Raw genomic sequence first — 22,197 nt, 5'->3', positions numbered from 1 at the left:
CAAATACCTTCCTAGTGGCTTCACCGACAACCCCTCAGCCTTCTCCAGACAGTTCAGTTGATTACTCTGCTATGAGTGGCTTCTGAAACTGGAGCTCTTCATGCATATGCCACTGTCTTTGAATATGACTTTATTTAAAGCCCGTATTCTTTGTGAGTTGTCCTGAAATACTTCAAAAACTACCCATCATGCCTCTCATAGAGGGTGAGAAACGTCAAAGGTTAAGGCAACCATATTTATCTTTGATATAAGGCTAGTTAAAGGCCAGTAAAGAATGAAATCTTTACTCAACTGTAATTGACAAAATATGGCATTCAAGAAAGTGCTTATTTCCCATAAAGATTAAGTAACACTAGCACATAAATGGCATTATACTGTAATGCTTGTTTCTATTATTTAATAGAATACAGCATGTTGTAGAGCTTCTGATCCATAACTCTGTATTTGATCTTCACATGAGCTGCACTCTGAGGAGAGGCAATGCAGGTATTTTGCAAATCAGGTAACATGCACCCTGCAAAGGTGCTGTGAAAAATAAAGCTGTGAAATAAGAAAACAGTTATAGATTAGTTGCTGAACAAACTTCCAGTTGGTGACAAAACTCTTTTTCAGTAAAATGCCTGATATCTTTTGTATAAAAATTAAATAAATCCAAATTGTATAGTAATACAGCTGCAGACTGATATTCCTGCTACACAGATGTACATGAAGTAAGCATGCTTGCGTAAGTGTAAAACTGGTTTGAATGAAGAGAGAATAGTGCCCTGCATCTCCTCAAGATAATATTATATTCTCAAGGATTTTACAGTATTGAAAACAGGAACGGATTGGGTGAAAGCGTTTTATTTGTGAAAATAAAACAAAACAAAACAAAATAAACACCACGCCATAGGCACATAGGAGTCATAAAACATCGTGTGTTTGATATGTGTCATCGATTCCTAGTTTGCAGCATCGTCATTCATGCACATTTAGATAAATTAAGATGGTACAATGAATCCAAAGCCACAGAGACGGATTGGCCACTTACATTGATTTATTATTAATCCACCAATCTTTTGCTAACTCTGAGTGTACTCTGGCAACAGAGAGGGCCAGTAAAAAGCAGCTTCACTGCCACAGGGAATTTCACTGTTTAGAATAAACAGGAAAAGGTCTAGCGAGTGGCTCATGTTAGCAAATTTGCTGAAATAGCATTTCACTCTTGGCATTGCACAGTGACTTAGGTTAATTCCTTCATTTGACCTTTATTTGCTGAATGACCTTCTTTTCTTTTGTCGATAATGATATTCAGGTTTATTATCTCCTTGATAGTCCTTCACCATAACTTAACTGTCATTTTGTGCTAATTTTCCATAAATTACCTCAGAAAAAACAAGCTACTCAATAAAAAAGAATGGATTGTGAGAGTGCACTTTTGACATGATTTGTAGTGGCATAGTCCCCATGTGGCTGTGAGGTAAATATTGACCGTGTCAGGTACAAGTCCCAAAATCATCAGGTGCATTCCAAGTCCCTAGAGGATATTTTGGTTTGTGCACTGAAGGATTACAGTGGACAGAATATGAAATGTCAGACTTCTATCTTCAAGGTTTGGTGTCCTACGTAATGCCATAGTTACGTGACCCTTTTGCCGTTTCCCAGCAGAGGTATTTCAATGTCCTATAGGGGGAGCAGGTTTCTCAATTTTAGACTAATTAGGCTTGACAGCTTTGTGTTTCCAACTTGTTTGAATTGTTTTTCCAAGATAATTCCTTTTGTTTTGCCAGCTATCTGCTATAAACATTTATGTGCTTGTTTATGATAATTAATATCTCTCATTTATTGCTCCATTAAATGAAGGTACAGTAGAATTATTAAGGTTGTTAGAAGATTTCAAGAATACTACAAGAAGGAGGAGATGTTGTTGTCCTTATTTATCCAGATTTAGTGCGCTTGCATATGTCTGCTGTTTAGTTATTTTCTAATGTAATAAGAATTTATTTTCTCAATTTTAAACGTGAGTTACCCAAGGCACCTAGTTTAAATGAAATATCTGTCTCAAAGCTCACGTTCAGTTCTTTTCAGCAGAGCTTGCAATTACTAGAGCACATTTGTTTTTTAAGGTGCATTACAGATTGATAGTAGCTCCCTCTCGGATGCTTTTTCTTTTGCCTCTGTGGAGAATTTGGACATTGTTGGAGTAAGGAATTCCCCCCACTACTGTGTGATGCTTGACAGAGTTTAAGTTTCTGTTTGGCAGAACAGAGCTGTTGTCTGGGGTGTTTTGTCTTGCTCTTTGTGGCATTCATTTTGCATCATATATAAGATTAGTGTCTCTGTCTGGAATTTAGCAACATATTGCTGAGATATGTACACATAGATAACTATTACAGTAATTACCATTAATTGACAAGAAGACTAATTTCCATGGTATCTTTCAAGTGAGAATTCTTCACAAGTTCTTGAACTTTTGAAAAAGTATAAAGATTAAATTTTGAAGCAAACCAAAACAAAATTCTCTGATGTTGATAACACAATATAGAAATTTTCTTTACAGTAAGAAATAACAGAGTTACAGGGAAATGTATTTAAGCTTTCATAACATTTGGGCAGAATTGTTCTAGAATTCTTTGAGTTAATGTGGACTGCTTCATTCAGATGATGTCCAAGAAAAGGAAGAAGGAAAATCAGCAGGAAAAGATAGTATTTTAAAAACACTTTATATAACCTTAGCTTGAAATAGATTGCCTTAATGAGTTAATGCAGATCCAGAGAAATTTGGGGTATTTCAAAACTGTCACAACTATGCTACTGATGAATTTTAAGTGTAATCGGAATTTATTTACTGTGCTAGAAGAAAGCTTCAAAACATGAATTTTCAGTGTGTGGATTATAGCATTTCTTCTGAAGAATATTTAGCTTTAGTAGTTTTCACTTCAGTAGAAGTTGCATTCTTTGCAAAAAGGGTAGTCTTGCCTAACAGACACACATCCTGTACTGAATTTCAGATGCTTAGTAAAACAATCCTTCTAAATACGTATTCCATACATACAACTGGAGAGAAGTGAGTGCTTTTGGAAGTCTTCAGAGGGAGACCTGTGTGCCTAATGAAGCCTTTGGGACATTTAGTTATTCCATTAGCACTTCTTATTGCTTATTAAGAACTTATTTTTGGAAGACATAGCTAACATCAAAACTATGATGAACTGGCTTCCAACCACTATATATAAAATTCTCTCAAAAATTTGGTGTTCAAGTTAAGATCTTGAAGGGTTGTTGGGGGTTTTTTTAGCTTTAGAAGAGCGATTGTAGGATTAGAACATAATGGAAATCATTGAGATGATAGGTTTTGTGCTGTACAAAATAACAAAGTTCTAGGTCACACTTGGAAATTCATTAAAAGAGATATTCTGAAAGGCTCTATAATAGTTACTTTATTACATACTTCCTTGTGATTTGCCTTATTGCCGTGAACCTAGTTCCAAATAAGCAAGTTTTTAATGAAATATCTATTTAAAAAGGAGTATTCCAAAGACATGTCACTTAGTTTTCAAGTGTAGAAAAGCCCAAAGGCTGACCTGCTATTTTTTCCTTTAACAAGGCAGGTCTGGACAATGATGAAAAATTAAATATGTATCTTTTAATTAGACATCTTTTAGCCTAAACGATTACAGGAACATATTTTTGTCTGAAGCACAAATAACACAACTTTTACTCGGTTGTTTCCCACACTTAATATTTTCTGTAAATTTAGCAAATGTATCTGCAATCAGCTTTTTTCAAATATATACCAAATTACAGATCTAAAAATAAATTTTTGTTGAAAAATTCAAAGACATTTTATTTTCTTTTAAAATAAATGTCGATCAATTAGAAAGTATTGAAAATCTCTAGGAGAAATGGAATATGTCCTAGAATTACTACAAATACTGTCTCTGATAACAGTGTAAAATATTTTTGATGAGTTTTCTGAGGCTAACTTTGCAATATCTACTTTTAAAAAACTATGTAAGACTAGACAAAAACAGCCAATACACCCGTCCAAGCTCCAGGCATTTTTTATGATTGCAGTGATTCTTTGATTTGTTCAGCTTTGTTAATTAAAATTTGCACCACTAAACACTCTTACTCATTTGTTGCTGCACATGTTTACTTTTTTACTACTATTCAGGTAATTGTTAATTTCTCAATTAACAGTTACCCAGAATTTTGAAATGTCCAACAGTGATGAAGATGCTAGCAATAGCAGGTGTAAACAGCAATTATCAGCAATCATAAAGCAAGCAAGCTGAGAGGGAGTTATTAAATATCATATCCCAAGTTTGAAATAAAACAAAATGTAGTGGGCACACTGTGCTATCTTACCATTCTTAAACACAGTGAGACTGTATAAATACAGGTGCTTGCTTGTAACTTGTAAGTGCCAGCAGCCTAAGCTGTGAAGTAATTTAGAATTCAATTAATGTGAGAAGCTGAACAAAACAAATCCCTTAGCAATGCTAGTACACGAATGCCTACTTTTCCAAACTAGAACACGAAAACAAGAGAATCCAGTTTGTGAAGGAGGAGCATATTGCAAAAATTGCATCTTGGTTACTGTATCAATACCAGTTAAAGGAAGTGAATACAGGAGAGCAAATACAGTAAATAAATAGATTTTTTTTTAAATTAAGTTATTTGGTCTCTTGTATATTTTATTCTGTCTGGAGCTTCCCGAAGAACCCACAGGAAGTAAACACCTAATTTCAAACTACTTCCCTGGGATTTCAGTGCTTACTTCAAACAGTCAGCTGATGAAAATCAGTATTGCTTCACTTACACCAAATTAGCTTCAAATGCAGAAAATTAAGTCAATGGAGAGCCTTCTTCATTGTTACCAGATGAGGAGTTAGTGGTGGTTGTCTGCTTGCTCTCGTGGAGATTACTGTAATGCTATCAGTTAAGATTTCACTTTGAGGTGAAATAATATTGCAAATGGAGGTGAGAATCCTATTGCCACAAAATGATGAAAAGAATAAGCGTTGTCAGGCAGTGTCTCTGTACAGCTGCAGCACCTATGAACCACCTGAACCTCCTACAGAAGTGTGACTACCTGATACGCACAAGTGTTTCAGAGGTAAGGCAATGCACCCCAGTGATTAAGCCCTTCACAACCAGAGCAGTTGTCTCATGATCCTGTAACTTGGCAACTTAACGTAGAGATTTCTGAGTAGCTCTTTATAAAGTCAATGGAGCCAAGCACTGAAAAGCCCAAGAAAGTGGTTGTAGAAGGTGATGGCAGCAGCCGGCAGAGAAACATCAGGATAGGGCAAACAGCTGAACTTGCTAAAGTGCAGGACATCACCAAGTTTCTTGGGAGAGGCTTGATTGCCAAGACACTTAGGGTTGTTCTGGAGAATAGCATTCACTGTGATAATACACATTTCATTATTTTAATCTCCCACTTGGAACATGGTCCAAGTGCCTAAAAGAAACTCAACAGCACTTCTTCCAAGCAGTGGAAGAAGCAGCAAGTTTGAATCCCACTCAGTATCCTCAGATCTTCTTTTTCTGTATTTGAATCATAGAATCATAGAATCATAGAATCATTAAGGTTGGAAAAGACCTCTAAGATCATCAAGTCCAATCCTCAACCCAACACCACCATGCCCACTACACCATGTCCCTAAGCGCCTCATCCACACGTCTTTTAAATACTTCCAGGGATGGTGACTCAACCACTTCCCTGGGCAGCCTGTTCCAAGGCCTGACCACTCTTTCAGTAAAGAAATTTCTCCTAATGTCCAGTCTAAACCTCCCTTGGCACAACTTGAGGCCATTTCCTCTCATCCTATTGCTAGTTACTTGGCAGAAGAGACCAACACCCACATCACTACAACCTCCTTTCAGGTAGTTGTAGAGCACGATGAGGTCTCCCCTCAGCCTCCTCTTCTCCAGACTAAACAATCCCAGTTCCCTCAGCCGCTCCTCATAGGACTTGTGCTCCAGGCCCTTCACCAGCTTCGTTGCCCTTCTCTGGACACGCTCCAGCACCTCCATGTCCTTCTTGTAGTGAGGGGCCCAAAACTGAACACAGTATTCGAGGTGCGGCCTCACCAGTGCCGAGTAAAGGGGCACGATCACCTCCCTGCTCCTGCTGGCCACACTATTTCTGATACAGGCCAGGATGCCATTGGCCTTGTTGGCCACCTGAGCACACTGCCGGCTCATGTTCAGCCGGCTGTCAGCCAGCACCCCCAGGTCCTTTTCCTCTGGGCAGCTTTCCAGCCACTCTTCCCCAAGCTTGCTTGATGTCCTTTTGCCCATGCCTAGTGAACCAAAAACATTAAAGGCAAAGTTAGTGCCTCTGTCTTTCACTTCTTTTCTTCAGCATCACCAGGAAGAGTGCAGTTCTAACCTGCTTGTCTATGCAGTGTTTCAAGCTTACATATATAAAAAAATGAATTTTATTATTACAAACTGTAATTTATGTTAATTTTTTTTTTGACAGTAAATGGAGGAAGTGACTATCTTGACCTGTGACTACATTTTTGTCTGCAGAGATTCCCAGGACTAAAAGTACATGCAGAAACATAATTTTCTAGAAATGTACGTAGAGAATTCTCTAGTTCTCTGACAGTCTGATCTGTGTGATGAAAAGAAACTTCAAGTCTGTAGTAGCTCTGAGTTCATATGTTTTTCATTTTTCACTAAAAAGAAAATAAGAAACCATGGTGTTTGGTGGTGTGCAGTTCCCCTGCAAACCTGTCATTGATAATGATTGCTTAATATAAATATTTTCTAAAAACCATAGGGTATTCTTTTCCTCCTGTTGAAGCTGGGCTCCTCTGTAACCAGCAATATGAAAGGCATGGAAATAGAATAATTAGACAAAGAAGATCATGCGTGCTAGACCCTCGTTCAGACTGTACAAAACTCTGAAATCATAGCAAGAGACTTATGGCTTTCAGACACAGCAGTTCCCAGATTTTGGATCTGCCTGAAGAATATTTCTCATTTTTGGGAGGGTGATGTTCTGTAGGTTTGTCCTGTGGATTTGAATCCTGTCAAACCTACAGGCAATCAGCATAATGAGACAGTTTGGGGGAGGGGAGGGGAACCTTGGTGTTTAAAAATTTTGCATATATATATACTTTTTATGTATACATCTGTACATATTCTATTTTTCAGGTAAAACTGCACCTTGTCTTTGAGTCTAAGTCAAAATTAGTTTCTTTAAATATTTGACTGTTGTGAATATTCTTCATGGTTATTTAAGGATCTTGGCCCTCATTACCATGACTAGATAATACTTATTATTCTGATCTAACAATATGTTTTTTTTTTTTTTTGTCAGCATTTGGAAGTGTTTAGCAGTTTAAAATCTTCCTGTATTTGAAAGATGTAGCTTTTCCACAGTTGAGAGGGTCCTACTGGTGCAATTTCTAGGAATTGTCAAACTATGCCTGAGACCTCATCTGGGTTTTTTCGTGACTATGACATCTTTTTCTTGGCACTAAAAACATTTATCTCACTGTCACAAGTTCTTATTATGTTGGAGAGGGAAACACACAAGATTTCTATTTAACCATTTGTTAGGTTTTCTTTTTTTTTTTTTAAATATATCTGTTATGATGCTACTCTTCATAAATTGTGACACTGAGGTACTTTATGTCAGATTATTAGAAATAAGACTATCTTAACTGTATCTCTCCTAATTTCCCTGTGTTGATGTATCTGCTTTCTGTCTCTAGTGAATTATTGCACTGTCTGTATGTCCCTCAAACTCACTGTAAGTCTACGGGGCATGTGACCTCCTTTTACTTGTGTTCTTAAGTGGCAGGGCTCTGCCATGCTGCTGTGATCCAGAAGCCATGTTGTTGTGCCTCTACAACCACGTTAGAAACCCTGCTCCTTGCTTCAGTGTTTAACTTCAGGTTGTAACTGGGCAAAACAGACCAATCAAACCAACCAGAGAAAGAGTCACAGATTGGAAAAAAAGAGTCCAGAATTCCAGAATGAGCATCTGGGAATGGATGTTGAGGATATCTCTGGGGCCTAAGTTGTACAACAGGCTAACTGCACTGCAGGTTTGGATTGTGCCCATCCTTACCACCCATCAAAACTATTGACTCTTCGAGCTTAGGCTACGGTCTTGAAACACTTCGCGAGCTCAGCAGTACCTGTTCCTAGTAGGTCCAATTGTCCTGATCTACATGGTTCCCCAGGCAACATGTAAGCATTTTAACTATTATTTACAATGAGATTCAACTGAAATGCTTGTACTATTTACAAATATTAGTCTGGGTGAAGCTCTGAACTTTAATGTATTTCTGTGTCTGCTTGAGTCCTGGTTCTAATGCACATCTGTTCCACTTTTACAAATTGCAGGAATTTCTATTTGGAATTTGAAATAGATTTTTTCAACTCAAAATTTTCCCTGTTTACTTCCATAATTCATATGTTTCTTCTTTTTGTTGTTAGATAATTGGTTTCTTAAAAGAGTCCTTTATTAGCTGTATGAAAGGCTGCCCTAAATAAAGTTGGCTTTACTTGAAACTAATCTGTTACTGACCAAGAATTTGTGTTCTTTTCATACTGAAGTAATAGCAAAGATAACTAGCAGCAAATTTAAAGAGTAACAGATCTGAAGCAAAATGCTACCAGCACTGAGAGTTTAACTGGAGAAATTTGGATCTAGATCAAAACTCTATGGCTCAGACCCATTTTTAGCATTGATGTCTTACTCTATTTTATCTATTCTATGCTGATGTTACTCCTCAAAGCTAGTTTGAAGGAACGGAAAATCATGATCAGTTGTTGACAATAAATATGATGTATCAGTATTTGTTTTCATCACAATATAATATAGATTATTTGTGCTGCAGAGATATAGAGGCACAGATCTGCCTTAAGCACCATGTCCAAAATGGCTGATTCTTACAAGAATTAATATATTCATTACTTCTAATAGCTTTTCCAGCTGCATGTACCAAGAAGTCAGTGATAGCCAATAGATCTTCTCTTTTAACAGAGATATTGATACAATCAAATGTAAAAACCATCAACTGTATTCATAGATACAATAGAGTAATAGGGAATTTATATGAATATTCATATATTGAGCTCAGAAAATGGGCACCTTGTTATTCATCACTTTAAAACATGTTTATGGAATACAAATATATTGGTGCTTGGTTTTTTTCCTAGTGTTGATGAAAATGAATAGTACTTGGGGACCAAGTCTGCCTATTAAAGTGATGTGATACATTACCATGCTTGCACAGAAATGAGCACAGATGGCGGGTCTATTACTTCTCTAGCAAGAAATTTGTCATCTTTTTTTTCCCCAGGATTCAAATCTGAGCAACACTTGCTCAAGTCAGGCTACCTCTGTGGGGATCCTTAAAATGTTTTTTCCATTACTTGTACATTAGGAGTAAAAGAAACAGAAAGTGATTAATGCTGTATTAAAACTTTATAATGAATGAAGTCTCTTAAACCAAGAGTCTGAGATTTTTATATTTTTCCCCCAACTAAAGGGAAACATATTTTGTATGTAAGCATAAGTCTACAGGGATGAAGTTCTGTGTACCATGCTCAGATTCCCAATAGCCCGTTTAGCTCTGACAGATCATTTAGTCCACATTAGAATGTTTGAAGATGTTAGATTTATAGACATTTGTTAATTAAACACAATGATATGTGAAAAATAAAAACCCAACATATAAGTAAGTTTATAATTTTTGTATGCAAAAGATACCATTTCAAGCATCAAAGAGTAGATTAAACAAAAAGAGGTTGACTTCCATAAACTTACTTTTATAATAAGAATCAATAAAGTAATACTTCATAAGATTTTGTCAATGCCGCCTTATACACCTGAAGAAAGAAAAAGCGTTTTCAGCCTGCCTTGTGACTTGTCAGAGCCTGTAATTACCAAAGACCCAAAGTTAAATGATGGATTTTAATGTCAATTGATCATAGCCAAATCACCTTGCAGTGAAAGCAAATTTAATATGGGTTAGGATTTCCAATAACAGGAAAAAATGTGAACATATGCATTCATTTACTTCAGTATGTTGAGTGTAGTCGCATTTTGGGTTCTATACTGAGACCACCATTATTTAGCAATGCAACATCACATGAAAAATGTTGTTCAACATTTATGCTGTGAACTGGTACACAAAGACAGTATTGTCAAATTTGGTATGGTGGTTGACCCTGGCTGGACATCAGATGCCCACTAAGCTGCTCTATCACTCCCCATCCTCAGCTGGACAGTGGGAGAAAAATATGACGAAAGGCTCGTGGGTTGAGAGAAGGACAGGGAGATCACTCAGCAATTACCATCATGGGCAAACCAGACTCGACTTGGGGAATTAGTTTAATTTATTACCAATGAAATCAGAGTAGGATAATAGGAAATAAAACCAAATCTTAAAACACCTTCCCCCCAACCCTCCCTTCTTCGTGGGCTCAACTTCACTCCCGGCTTCCATACCTCCTCCACCTGAGCTGCACAGGGGGACAGGGAATGGGGGTTGTGGTCAGTTCATCACACATTGTCTCTGCCGCTCCTTCCTCCTCACTCTCTTCCCCTGCTCTGCTGTGGGGTCCCACCCATGGGAGACAGTTCTCCACGAACTTCTGCAGCATGGGTCCTTCCCATGGGCTGCAGTTCTTCACGAACTGCTCCAGCGTGGGCCCTTTCCGGGTGTCCTTTCCACAGGGTGCAGTCCTTCAGGAACAGACTGCTCCAGTGTGGGTCCTCCACAGGGTCACAAGTCCTGCCAGGAGCCTGCTCCAGCACGGGCTCTCCATGGGATCACAGCCTCCTTCAGGCACATCTGCCTGCTCTGGTGTGGGGTCCTCCACAGGCTGCAAGTGGATATCTGCTCCACCGTGGACCTCCATGGGCTGCAGGGGGACAGCCTGCCTCATCATGGTCTTCACCATGGAATGCAGGGGAATCTCTGCTCCAGCGCCTGGAGCACCTGCTCCCCCTCCTTCTTCACTGACCTTGGTGTCTGCAGAGCTGTTTCTCTCACATATTCTCGCCCCTCTCTCTTGGCTGCTGTTGCACAGCAGTTTTTTCTCCTTCTTAAATATATTATCACAGAGGCGCTACCACTGTCACTGATTGACTCAGCCTTGGCCAGTGGCGGGTCCGTCTTGGAGCCAGCTGGCATTGACTCTGTCAGACACAGGGGAAGCATCTAGCAGCTTCTCACAGAAGCCACCCCTATAGTACCCCCGCCACCAAAATCTTGCCATGCAAACCCGATACATTTGGGGAAAACCATTCTTCCAAATGGGATTGCTTTCTTTTTGTCCATCCAAATGAATCTTAATTTTTGTCATTTACCTCTTCGTTTTCCATACATGATTCTTTATAAGGCATGTTCCTGGGTGAAAACTGGCATCCAGAACTAGAGGATAAATTTCAAGATTGGATTCTCCCTGAATATAAAATTAAAAACTCCTGAAGAAGTAAAAACTTTACAAAACTTGAATAACCCAGCACTTCAAAAGCATAAGGATTTCTGGAAAGAGAGAGAGAGAGAGAAGTAGCAACTCCCTTCAGAATCAAGCTGGGGAATGTGGTAAACATCTCGTAGACCTGAGGATAAACCAGAAGCCTTTGAAATGAGAGTGATTATACCAATCCTGGACCCAAAGCTTTATCTAGGGATGTAATCTTGTGTGTTATTTGGGGTCTGCTGGGGCCTGTAACAGACAAAAATGTCAGGACAACTGAAATGTGTCAGTTGTCACAGAACAAGAGGGTTTGAACTGTTTGGGGGCAGAGAGTGCATATGTGAAAAGTTTTAGGTGGAGAGGTGCTCTGTTCTGCAGAATGGGAATGTTGTTGTGGAGGGTAAGGAGGCCTGCAGGCAGTGGGAAGCAGGGGAAATCACAAATTCACTTCTTTTGTCCACCCTGAAAAGGATCGCACTGACTGGGGGTAAGAGAAAGGTCAGAGTGAGAAAGAAGGTAGAAAGAAAGGTGCTAAACAGCTCAGAGCAAGTAAGGACAAGTAGTATGGAGGTTGTTACTACCAGTACCTAATGATCTAATAGTTCTTCAATGCTAATAGACTTAAAGTTGTGGTATTATCAAGCACTAGTGTGCTGCTTGTCATGGCTTCGATGCACATGTCAACTCTGCTTCAGCTTCTTACCCTTCCCCACTCTCAACTGGAAAAAGCAAACCCCACCTCTGAGCAGTCAGCAAGGATGCGATTTGGGTAGCCAATGTGAGTAGGTTCTTTGACAGGTAAGTGACTGAGTGGATTTCCTTCCTGAAAGGAAGGAAAAGTTGACTGGTAGTGACTGTAAAAGAAGAAAATGCTTACCAAATTTTCAGTTTCTTTACAAATCTGCGAGGGCAGGCCAAAGAATGGACAGGGATATTCTCAGACTGGAGCATGGCCACTCATACTGTACATCTGCTTTTCGTGCAGAGATGCTTTTTCTCACCGAAGTGGGCAAAATAGGTGAAGATTAGGTGAGATTTGCTACAGGCAGTGTTACTGGGTAAAGAATATCTGGATTTTGTATAGGAATTGCCTTAGTCATGAGAACTGAGAGAACATTCAAATGGATTTTGGACATGTTTGTGGGATAACTTGAAGCTTCCAACCCAAAATGGCAAAGAGCTATTGGGCCACCCAGGGTTGACAATGTTGAAAATGTGTAAATCAAAAAAAAAGGTATATTTTTTATGTGAGAAAGGAGAATCCACCATTGCCTAGAAAGAAATTTTAATATTAGATTTAGAGCTCCTCTACCTGGGGAGCAGATACGTATTTTGCCTTTGAGAGAATATGAAAAGAACGACTATAACAGAATGACTAGGAGTGGGAGAGAGAGAACCAAATTAATTGCTAACACTTTTTACTGGTAAGTAAATCCAATTTTTCCTTATGAACCACAGCTGAAGAGGAGTTTAGAAGATGACAGCTCTAAAGAGGTTGGGGAACATGATTGAAACTCCTAATATCTGGTCCACTCACAAGACAGTATTACTTTCCCAGCGACTTTCCCTCACGTGAAAAAAGGGAGTTAGTCCTATGGTAAATACCAGCTGTGCAAGGGTGTGGATTTCATTGCGGAAACAGCTGAAAAAGAAATGATGGCCAGCCTTGAATGAGTCATTGCCAGATAGATCCCAGATGAGCTAAATTAATAAAATTGTAGCCTAGGCAAGTCTCAACTTCTGTATGGTTTATTTCTTCCTGCATGGTTAGAGAAATGAGTATCGTTGATTGAATTAAAAAAAGAGAAAGGGTATTCTTTTTCACATAGTTATGCAGTTCACAGACAAATGTGTAATAGTTGGGTTTGCAGCATTTAAAAAAAGGTGTTAATTGAAGAATTCTGAGTGACAGAAGTGAGAACATAGGTTTTGCAAGCTGTGAAACAGAAAATGGGAGTACTGTATAGAAAGGATAGCCATAACCTTTAAGATTTTTTTTATAGTGTTATAGTGTGAAGAGAAGTTGCTGTGTTGCATTAAACCAGTGTGTTGAGTTAAACCAGTTGTCCATCTGGTGAGCGCAGTATTGTCCAGCTGGAAAGGGGAAGGAAGGAAGGAATTCCATATTGAATTATCTATTTTGATTTAGAGGAAAACTTTGGAGAAGGTTTTTAGGTTTGCTTTTTTTTTATTTTTTAATCTTTAGATGCTACCAGAAGATTTGTTGATCCTACTCAAATTGCTGCATTAAATATTCCCCCAAGCCTAGCAGGCAGGCTGCAGATTTTGTACACACTTCTATAAAAAGCTTCACCCCATCACTACAAGCTGGCAAATTGCCCCATCACTACAAAACAGCACAAAAAGCTGTCTGCTATAAACCAAAATACCACTTTGTGAAGAATATGAACCATTCATGCTATGAAGATTTTTTTAAACTCATTTCAACTACCATGTTCCAGTGAACTACATCATTAAGTACATTAAGCCTTGCTGTCCTGATTGTGCATCATTAACATCTATTCCAAGTAATAGTATGTCTAGTGAATCAGTAAATGGTTCCATAATGGCTTTTAGTAATGAGCTTATTGTTTTTAGTATTTACCTTTAGCCGATACAGTGTGTCCTGAATATTGTATACAGCTGACTATTTTTTCCAATGGATGAATAAAGCTGGAGTCTTTAACTTGTGACTAATCCTAGGTGATCATTGCTCTGATATCTTGATACATAATTGAATTTAAATTTGATATTATATCTACTTCCAGTGAACTTGACTGCATGCAGAAGAAATAGAGAGTACACTTGCCCTAAATAGCACATGCAGAGCTGTATGTGGGTCTAGAATTTTAGTATTTACTGTGTGACATCAAATGCTTTAGAGGAATTAAGCGATGAAAGACTGCTGGCTCTTAATACCTTAAAAGTCAGAGAAAATTTTGCTGAGCCTCAGAATTAGTTCACTTTTGAAGCATTTTGCAGAACCTGTAGTCCAGAAAGTATCTTCTTGTAATGCCTAAAGGAGCTACTAATTTTTGTCACACATATAGAAGGCAAATTGTGCTCTCTGGGACCTATGGAAAACTTAGAGTCATTTTGTATGACAGGGTTAATTTATATCTATGAGCATGGCCAATGTCTTTTTAGGAATGGTATCTGGGTCTGTGTACGCTTCGTTAGGAATATCCTCAATCTCACTTAAGGTGATATTTAAGCAAAGATCAAAGACAAAATATTGTTGTTATGTGGCAACCTTGCTCTAATGAAGTGTTCATTGTTTAGCATACATGGAAAGTTTTCTGCAGAGCTAAGAAGGCATGCAATGTTTCTCATAAAACTGATTCTGCAAAATTTGAATATGTTCTGTTGTCTATGCTCATATGCAGATCTAATAGGCAGGAATTAGGCATTTCTTTACTCCCTTCCTGATAGGGTTCTTTCCTTTCTTTTTCTTACAGCGCAACAGCTGGCAAAATATTTTTGAGACAGAGATATATAGAGCTATCCTCTTGTAGAGTATGCAGACAAAACCTAACATATGGAGGGTATTTGCATAATGTACAGTATCTGTGATGAGAAGGTAGATATTCAGTTTTTCTTGCATAACTTGAGTATTACATATAATACGGGAAGATGTATGAAGAATTGCATCTTTATAAGCCACAGAATTCTGCTATGTGGTTAATTTTAGTCTCTGTATTTTGAGTTTTGATATGTTAGAAACAATGTTCTACTTACTATAGCAGTTCTTTCTTGAATGAGTGCATATCTGGTTTCTGCTGCTTCTTTTTTACCTATCTGTCTATTAAGTAAATTTTGGCCTACTCTGTACTTATATCAGTTATATAATGCTAAATAATTTATGCACAATTTGGCTGTTGTCCTGCAATACATAATCTATCTGTCTGCATGTGCATTCACAAAAACACTAGGAAACTTCAGGTGTAGTTCTGAACATACAGTGCGTGTAGAATCTGGAGTTCGTTTCAAAAACCTGAAATGTCATGCACTTAGGCAATCACCATGTAGTTTGTATTTAGCAAAACCAAAATGGAGGACAGTCTTTGCACACACAAAAAAACATGCATAGGGCTGAATGTTTCTTGCTTCAAAATGTAGATAACTCTTTTCTTGTTAAAGTTTGTAGTTAAATTAAAGCTATAATAAATAATACAACTTGTGGAATGTAGTAATTATATTATGTTGTATTTCTTTTCTGTGAAAAATATGTGCACAAAATTAATGCATCTCATTAAAGTGGAATGTTGATGCCATGAGAGTTAATACGAACTAGAAGATGAGTCTCTGAGAGTAGAATTACTTACTAAACCATTTTTGTATATGTGTTTGTGTATTAAACTAGCTATACTCATCGTGTGGTTGGCAGTGGAATCAAAGCTCAGTCTGCAAATCCAGAAGTAAAAGTGAAGGGAACAGATCCTGTAATAAGTCAAATTATTGACAAGCTGAAACATGTTATTCAGGTAAGCTGCTTTTACCTATAGATATAGTATAGTACCAAAGACCACTCTAGTACAGAAAGTATTAATCTACTGTACATTAAAGGTTAATTGTTAATTCAAGTTACTGCTCAGTGCACGTCAACACCAAAACACTACTTGTCTCACTACAGAGGTCTCACTTCAGTTATTAAAAATGATCTAGTTAAAAGGTTTGCATATGGTAGATGAGTGTAGGAAATAAGACTCTTGACAGCTGGGCCACAGTGAGTACCACAGGTCAGCATTGCCACAAGTGTACAGAAGCACAAACAGTATAATTTAGGGATATTAACTGGATGCATATGTTTAAAAAACAATAAAACATAATTTTCCTCTTCCCTCTTTACTAAATCTGGGTTCTTTCTTAACCAGTCTTGCTGCGGGGTTTTTTGTTTAGATGCCAGATAGAAAAACTAGGAAGTTTGAACAAAAATAGCATGCTTGCTAAAGGAGTTAGTGTTCATTACCTGATGTACATATCTGTGAGTTACTAAATTTAAGGCTTACAAGGCAGTCAATTCCAGTATGGTTCTGCTCAATCATTGTATTGTAATACATTTAAAGGATTGCAGTTTTCTTTTGTTACATGCTGTATCTATATGCACAGATAGCCAGAACTACAGGACAAAAACCTGATTCTATTGCACCCAACAGTTATTTTGCTGACAACTCTGTATTTCAGTTTAAAAATATAAGTTTCCGCTCTGACTCAGTGATAAGAAATGTTCTACTGGCATTTCTTGTCAGTGACCCATCTAACCCAGTATCCTGTCATCTGCACTGGTACAAGGAGAGGCTACTTAGGGAGGGCATGCAAGCTTGGCACCATTATGGTCTCCACTCCCCCTCTCTACCTCATTCCCCAAACATGAGAATTGAGAATTAGAGATATTAGACAGCTCTTCCTTGCCTATTACATTCAGTTTCATCTAAGGACTTACTTTAATTTTGTTTCTCCATCTTCTTGGCAGGTTTTAAATACGGTTTCCCAAATGGTTTCTGGATTTGAAATAAGCAAGCCATTCTAACATTACTGATAGCTTCACCATAAACTCTCTTGGTTCTTATTTCTCTATTTGTGAAAAATAACTCTTCTCTGACAACAAAGGAAAGAGTGGTGAAATAGAAAAGAAACAGAAAAATTTCTTTTCCATCAGTAGCGTTGTTTTCTGGGAGAAGTAGCATCCAGATTGAAGTTCAAAGGCAATCGTTATTCCTTCCTCCTTAAAAGAAATATCTTCTGTAGCCCTCCAGCTTCAGCATGCTTTTGCCTCTCTTTCTTTATTAAAATGGTGACTACAATGGTGAGAAAATGAATACAATTTTTCCCTCCAAAGAGATGCTATGACTTAATTAAGAACTACAAATTACTGTGCAAAGAAAAACATTGCAAATCTTACTGGGTAAGTCTCAAGGTCTTTCGTCTATCAGGAATGTCCTCCTTCTTTGATATTAAATCTGCACTGTATGGTTTGTCGTGTTGTTTTCCTCTAGAGACTAGGAGTTGTGTTGTTCCTCCTCAAGTGAGGATCTAAAAGAGTGGAATAGAACAATTACATTATAAGGTATTTCATTTTGAAAGCTTATTTGCCCTTGTCCCAAAAGACTGGAGTGGGTCTTGGGGAGAAGGACATATAATTTACATACTGCAAGTCTTACTAACCTCCAAACATGTTATCTTTCTATGGGATAGTTTCCTTTCTTGCAGCTCTGAGTATGGAAATAGGATCAGGGGATGAAGAGAGCATCAAATTCTGTAGAGACCCAACATATAACTGCTTTTTCTCAGATAAAAGGGCTGAAAAAACTGCAGAAAAAGCTTTCTTCTCTACCATTTACTGCTTGGGAAAGGAGGATGGAGAGCATAAATTAGAGATTCAAACACAAAAGATCACCTTTTTGTCCTTTGTGATATGAAAAAGATGAATCACATATTAAGCTTATGATGGAGAGATTAAATAAGGGAACCTTAATGGATTGTGGTGCTGCTTCAGAGATAGGGTCATACTTAAGTCCAGCACTCTATCCAAGCAGTATTACAGCACTGCAAAAGTTTAAATATCTAATTTAGTAGAAAAAAAATCATATTTGTCCTGTTTTTCAGAACTAATCATTCCTGAAATCTGTAAAAGTTTATATACTTTAATTTAGCTTTAAGGTGACACAGATTGGCAGGGTGATATAGAACTTGCTATTTGTGTAGACAACTATACATATTTTTATATAAATTCCATGTTGTTGCAACCTTGCTTGCTAAACAAGTACATTTTTGTTATTCAGTTGTGTTTTGTATGTAGCCATTTGCTTTCTGTTTTAGGAGAAAGGAAATGAGTGGTAATTCACGTTTATATGACTTTTCACATCAGCTTTTAAACATTTCAAGATGCAAGATATTGAAGTAGCATTTCTCTCTGTTTCACGATGTCATGATAGGATATGGTCCTTCCTTCTCAATCACAGTCAGAGCTCTGTGTATCAGTGGTAAATATAGCCTGATTTTCTTTTGCTTGTACAGCCTGTCATGGTACCAAGGCCTTCAGGACTGAAGAGTCTCTACCACTTTGTAAATATCAATACACGGCAAAGAATCAGAAGCTTTGCTTCTGGTACTTCTCACAGTGCACATGGTGAAATGCACTGAAATGTAATTTAATCAGTGATAACCTGTGGCATTTGTTTGCAGCAGGGATGGCATTCAGTTCTTTAATCAGACACCTGCATTTAGGTGTTTATGCTTCCCTTACATGTAGATCTAGTCATGGACCTTAGAGAGCTGATCATTTGGCCGTATGTAAATGTATGCTTCAGGATAAGAAGAACAGTAGTTCTTTAGTCTTGCACAATGTAAAAGGAGTTTGGGTACATTGACCACATGTTGGCATCTACATTGCAGACACCTCCAGTTGGTGTCTGGTGTCTGGTCTGAAGGATTTCACCCTTGTGTCATGTTTCTGAGCCCTTTCCAAGAGGTTGTCAGTTCAAACACACAAACTAGAAATGTATCATTTTCTAAGGAGAAATTTAGCATATGCACTGGATCTTCTTATAATGCTACCTTCTGCTTTTTCAAAGGCTATGTTGGACCACATGATCATCAAACCATAAACAAATTTAAAGTCTACTTGAAAATGAAGCCTTTTGCTTTTGCTGGTATCTGAGCTGAAGTACTTAGAATAATTTGTTTGTTTAGTTGGCTTTTAATTTCTCTGAAATGACCTTTTTTTATTTCAGAGATCTTAGGTACAATTCAGACAGCCAGGAACTTGTGAAGATACATTGGGGAGCTCTTAAAAAAAAGATCTCATTTTATGATTATATATTCTTTTCTAATGGTTAAAAAAAAAGATGATTAAACTATAGAAGGACTAATTTGAAGGGGATGACCAGTTTTGCATTTACAATACATAATTTAATTCAGATTGAGAAATATATCCTGATTACATTTTGTCCTTCCAGACCAGAAAAAGTAATTCTCTCTAGTAAATCCAGGGTAGAAAAACTCTGTTAGAAAGCTTCATTGTTTTCTGAAACCTTTTTTCCTCTTTGTCATCAAAGCAGATGACCCCTTTTCTCACCAATTACTCTAAATTTCCCTTCTTACTTTCAAGAATCCCAGAATGAGTGTAAGAAGGAAATGAATATTCTGAGATGTAAAGGGAGAGCCCATTTAAGGGAGGGCCCAGTGAGGTCTCAGAAAATCAGACTGTACATATTTATTGTACAAATGACTAAATATTATCAAGTAGCAAAAGAAGAACAGATATCTTAAAGTTCTCTTCCTACTCATCTTTAATGTGTAGATAAGAAAACAGATCAAAGACCATTCTGCCCTGCATGCAGAAAAGACAGATGAATCCTAGTATCTCCTCTTTTCTTCCAAGGTAGATATAGAAGTGCATAAAAATCCCAAGCAAAGAATCGGCTTTAAAATATGTAAACATAAAATCCTTAAACAGACTCTGTTTTCTAGGTTCTATTCTATTAAAAACGTTAAACCACTGTAACCAAACTTGTTGCAAAAGGGAGAGTATCTCTTCCCAGCAGGCTGTGGTTTCTGGGCACTTGTGCTTTGTGAGAGATTCACAGTAATCCTCCTTCTTTTTCTGTAGATAGTGGATTTACCAAAAATCAATATAACTTTTTGATTCCATTGGACCCTGACTGCTATAATCTGTGCTCTGGACTCCACAGGTTCATATTCACAGCAACAAGGTGCAATTAGGGGAACTAACATGAACTCTGCTGAACCAGTCAGTGCTGAAAATGGCTTGGCAAAGTCACCTTCTTTTGTAAAAATCCTTACTTGTACAGACTGGTGTTTTGGAGAGTTTTAAATGATGGGCTCTTCTTAATTCATTTATCTTCACGGTAGGCAAATAATAATGGGTTCAGTGCATAATCTCTTATGTACTGCAATCTGCAGCTATCACTCTAATAGGCAATCATGATAAGCAAAGTCAGTTGCATATGGCGGCAATAATAATGGTAATTATTTTTCTTTCTTCCCCTATAATTTAAAAACACGATTCATTTGTCTTTCCTGCAAGTGCAAATTCTGAGGTTATGAAGTAAGTATGATATTTTGGTGCTGTGATTGCAGGCGATTGGACCTTGGTCATTTCAATGTCTGTCTTCTTTCAGAAAACAATCTCAAAAAGATACTGCTTTTGAAAATAATAGATGTTACTTGGAGCTCGTATTTACAGGTGAAATAAAGACTTCCTAATTTTAGGAAATCCTGCCAAGTAGAAAATACCCCTGTCTGTCTGTCTAAATTAGGCAGAACAAATCTCCCTCTGGAGATCTCCAGAGGCACCTGCCACTCTATTTACTATATTGGAAATTTTAATGCTTCTATTAGGATAAATGATCTCCTATTTCCTTATTTGGAAGGGATCCCACCTTATACTGCTATACCACTGGACTGCTAGCTGATATACATGGAATAACATTTACTTTCTCCACAAAGGGCTGAAAACTGCCACTAATGGAAGTGACGCCTACATCCTTTAAGTGAATAGAGGCCAATACTTCATAAAACAGTAAATGTAGGTGACAATCTAATTTACTACTGGTCATTATTATGGCGTGGTAGGCACTATGTTTCACCATGCCATCATTTACCCATTTACCTAGCTCAAAAAGGTTACAAAAACAGTGAGGTGAGATTTTGTGTTGACACTGATTTGTCATACTAACAACTAAACTTTCCAGCTGTGTATTTGAAAGCTTTTTTCAATGGACTACAACACAGGCAAAATAATACGTGTTTTCGCAAGAGCTGTTCAAGTACATATTGGAAATGGTGATGGAATACATTACTTGAGTCCTCATCTGCACATACAAAGAACCATGTTTTGAAATTATTCATATGCAAGATGTGGCACTTGCAGTTGTGCTTCCCTTTGATCACTGATATCAAGTTTGTGCCTTCTTTAGTGTTATGATAATCATCTAATAGTTAAAATCCCTGTGCCTCTTAGGATAGTTCAAACTGCTGTATAAATTTAACAAATTATACATTCTGATGTCTCTGTTGATGACTGAAATGCAATTCTTTCTTATGGAATGAGTGAATTCTCATGGGTACAGCATTTAACAGTCTCAGACACTTAGGGTCTTAGTTTGATACACTCTTCAGTAACATGCTTTTGGAGACTCACTTTCAAAACAGATTTTTTCCTTTCTCTTCTTAAATGTTTTTTTGTTGATATATTGTATCCTGCACTTTGCACCGTTCAATAACAGATACCCCATAGATGTAATTGGGAAGTAAAATTTCAGTGCACTTTGTGCAACAGCCATTCAACATTCACTGGTGTTGGAATTGCTTTCAGCTGTGTTTGCTCCTAAACTGCCTATTTATTATTTTTGTTGCAATAGGAAAGACTGCCTCACAAGTTTGGGTTTTTTTTTTCATATTACAAATGCATATCTAAATGTTAATTTTGCTTTAGATTTCATTTTTACTGCCTTTTTCACTTTTTAGTTTCTTCCAAAGTTAGAACAATCCTGCAAAGTTAGGTACAGAATAGCTCAGTATCTTGATTATGTTAATTTTTTCCCCAGTGATTTGTTGGCTCTCCCTTTTATATTTGATGTGTTGGCTCCTTCTTTTGTTTTATTTATGGAATTACTATAATGTTACTGTCTTTTTGAAATCATAGAATCATAGAATCATTAAGGTTGGAAAAGACCTCTAAGATCATCGAATCCAACCGTCAACCCAACACTACCATACCCACTAAACCAT

The 22,197-nt window shown here is 37.5% G+C and overlaps 1 protein-coding gene across 2 annotated transcripts in view; it reads left to right on the top strand.

The window, feature by feature from the left end:
* The window catches only part of GPC5 (glypican 5), a 769,104-nt gene that overhangs the window by 244,415 nt on the left and 502,492 nt on the right, over positions 1 to 22,197 (top strand). For both annotated transcript variants that reach the window (XM_075138505.1, XM_075138510.1), the window contains exon 6: positions 15,806 to 15,926. In XM_075138505.1, the coding sequence (XP_074994606.1) occupies positions 15,806 to 15,926 (121 nt within the window). The remainder of the gene's footprint in view (positions 1 to 15,805; positions 15,927 to 22,197) is intronic.

This window comes from Calonectris borealis, chromosome 1 (assembly GCF_964195595.1).
Source record: "Calonectris borealis chromosome 1, bCalBor7.hap1.2, whole genome shotgun sequence".
NCBI classification, from domain to species: domain Eukaryota; kingdom Metazoa; phylum Chordata; class Aves; order Procellariiformes; family Procellariidae; genus Calonectris; species Calonectris borealis.
This window is presented reverse-complemented; position numbering and strand designations above follow the sequence as displayed.